The sequence below is a fragment of the Rana temporaria genome, chromosome 5 (assembly GCF_905171775.1).
Source record: "Rana temporaria chromosome 5, aRanTem1.1, whole genome shotgun sequence".
NCBI classification, from domain to species: domain Eukaryota; kingdom Metazoa; phylum Chordata; class Amphibia; order Anura; family Ranidae; genus Rana; species Rana temporaria.
In genome coordinates this window covers 3,509,380-3,511,588 of record NC_053493.1, presented here as the reverse complement: position 1 = coordinate 3,511,588, position 2,209 = coordinate 3,509,380, and the positions used below count along the sequence as shown (strand labels likewise).

The 2,209-nt window shown below is 52.2% G+C and overlaps 1 protein-coding gene across 1 annotated transcript; it reads left to right on the top strand.

Annotated features, from left to right (window-relative positions):
- Positions 1 to 396: 396 nt before the first annotated feature.
- On the top strand, positions 397 to 801 carry LOC120939711 (placenta-specific protein 4-like). The gene has a single exon (XM_040352040.1). It carries the CDS (start codon positions 397 to 399, stop codon positions 799 to 801), a length of 405 nt encoding a protein of 134 aa, XP_040207974.1.
- The last annotated feature ends 1,408 nt before the right edge of the window (positions 802 to 2,209 follow it).

Below are 2,209 nucleotides of genomic sequence, written 5' to 3'. Positions count from 1 at the left end.
TCCACTGCGAGGAGATGCCCCTAATCGGCTCTCCTCATCACACTCTCTGTCAGTGTGAGGCGAGGGGCGCCGATTACCAGCACTTCCTTTTTTACATGTGACCGGCTGTGATTGGACACAGCCGGTCACATGATTAAAGAGCCGCGACAGATACTGTATGTATAGAAATGTTTGTTGTTTTTTATTTTTTTTCCTTTACAATCATTTTAATTGGAGTCCCACCTATCAGGATACATTGGTGGGGAGGGACGCCTCATTGGTGTGAATGGGGGAATCTGCACTTTTTTTACTTTTCAGCCCTCTGGCTGATCGAAGAAAAGAGAACACACCAAGGACGCACCAAGGACGCACCATGGACGCACCAAGGACACACCACGGACACACCATGGACGCACCATGGACGCACCATGGACGCACCATGGACTCACCATGGACTCACTATGGACACACCATGGACTCACTATGGACGCACCATGGACTCAATATGGACGCACCATGGACTCAATATGGACGCACCATGGACGCACCATGGACTCAGTATGGACGCACCATGGACTCAATATGGACGCATTGACTCACCATGGACACACCATGGACACACCATGGACACACCATGAACACACCATGGACACACCATGGACTCACCATGAACACACCATGGACGCACCATGGACACACCATGGACGGACCATGGACGCACCATGGACTCACTATGGACGCACCATGGACTCAGTATGGACGCACCATGGACTCAATATGGACGCATTGACTCACCATGGACACACCATGGACTCACCATGAACACACCATGGACACACCATGGATTTACCATGGACTCACCATGGACACACCATGGACTCACCATGGACTCACCATGAACACACCATGGACGCACCATGGACTCAATATGGACGCACCATGGACGCACCATGGACGCACCATGGACGCACCATGGACGCACCAAGGACGCACCATGGACGCACCAAGGGCCGCGTCAGATACTGTATGTATAGAAATATTTGTTGTTTTTTATTTTTTTTCCTTTACAATCATTTTAATTGGAGTCCCACCTATCAGGATACATTGGTGGGGAGGGACGCCTCATTGGTGTGATCGGGGGAATCTGCACTTTTTTTACTTTTCAGCCCTCTGGCTGATCGAAGAAAAGAGAACACACCAAGGACGCACCAAGGACGCACCATGGACTCACTATGGACACACCATGGACTCACTATGGACGCACCATGGACTCAATATGGACGCATTGACTCACCATGGACGCACCATGGACTCAGTATGGACGCACCATGGACACACCATGAACACACCATGGACACACCATGGACACACCATGGACACACCATGGACACACCATGAACACACCATGGACACACCATGGACTCACCATGAACACACCATGGACACACCATGGACACACCATGGACTCACCATGAACACACCATGAACACACCATGAACACACCATGGACACACCATGGACGGACCATGGACTCAGTATGGACGCACCATGGACTCAGTATGGACGCACCATGGACTCAATATGGACGCATTGACTCACCATGGACACACCATGGACTCACCATGAACACACCATGGACACACCATGGACTCACCATGGACTCACCATGGACTCACCATGGACACACCATGGACTCACCATGGACTCACCATGAACGCACCATGGACGCACCATGGACACACCATGGACTCACCATGGACGCACCATGGACGCACTAAGGACGCACCAAGGACGCACCATGGACGCACCAAGGGCGCACCGTGGACACACCAAGGACTCACCATGGACACACCATGAACACACCATGGACTCACCATGAACACACCATGGACTCACCGTGGACTCACCATGGACGCACCAAGGACGCACCATGGACACACCAAGGACGCACCATGAACACACCATGGACTCACCATGGACACACCATGGACACACCTTGGACACACCATGGACGGACCATGGACACACCATGGACACACCTTGGACACACTATGGACACACCATGGACACACCATGGATACACCTTGGACACACTATGGACACACCATGGACACACCTTGGACACACCATGGACACACTATGGACACACCATGGACACACCATGGACACACCATGGACACACCATGGACACACCATGGACGCACCTTGGACACACCATGGACACACCATG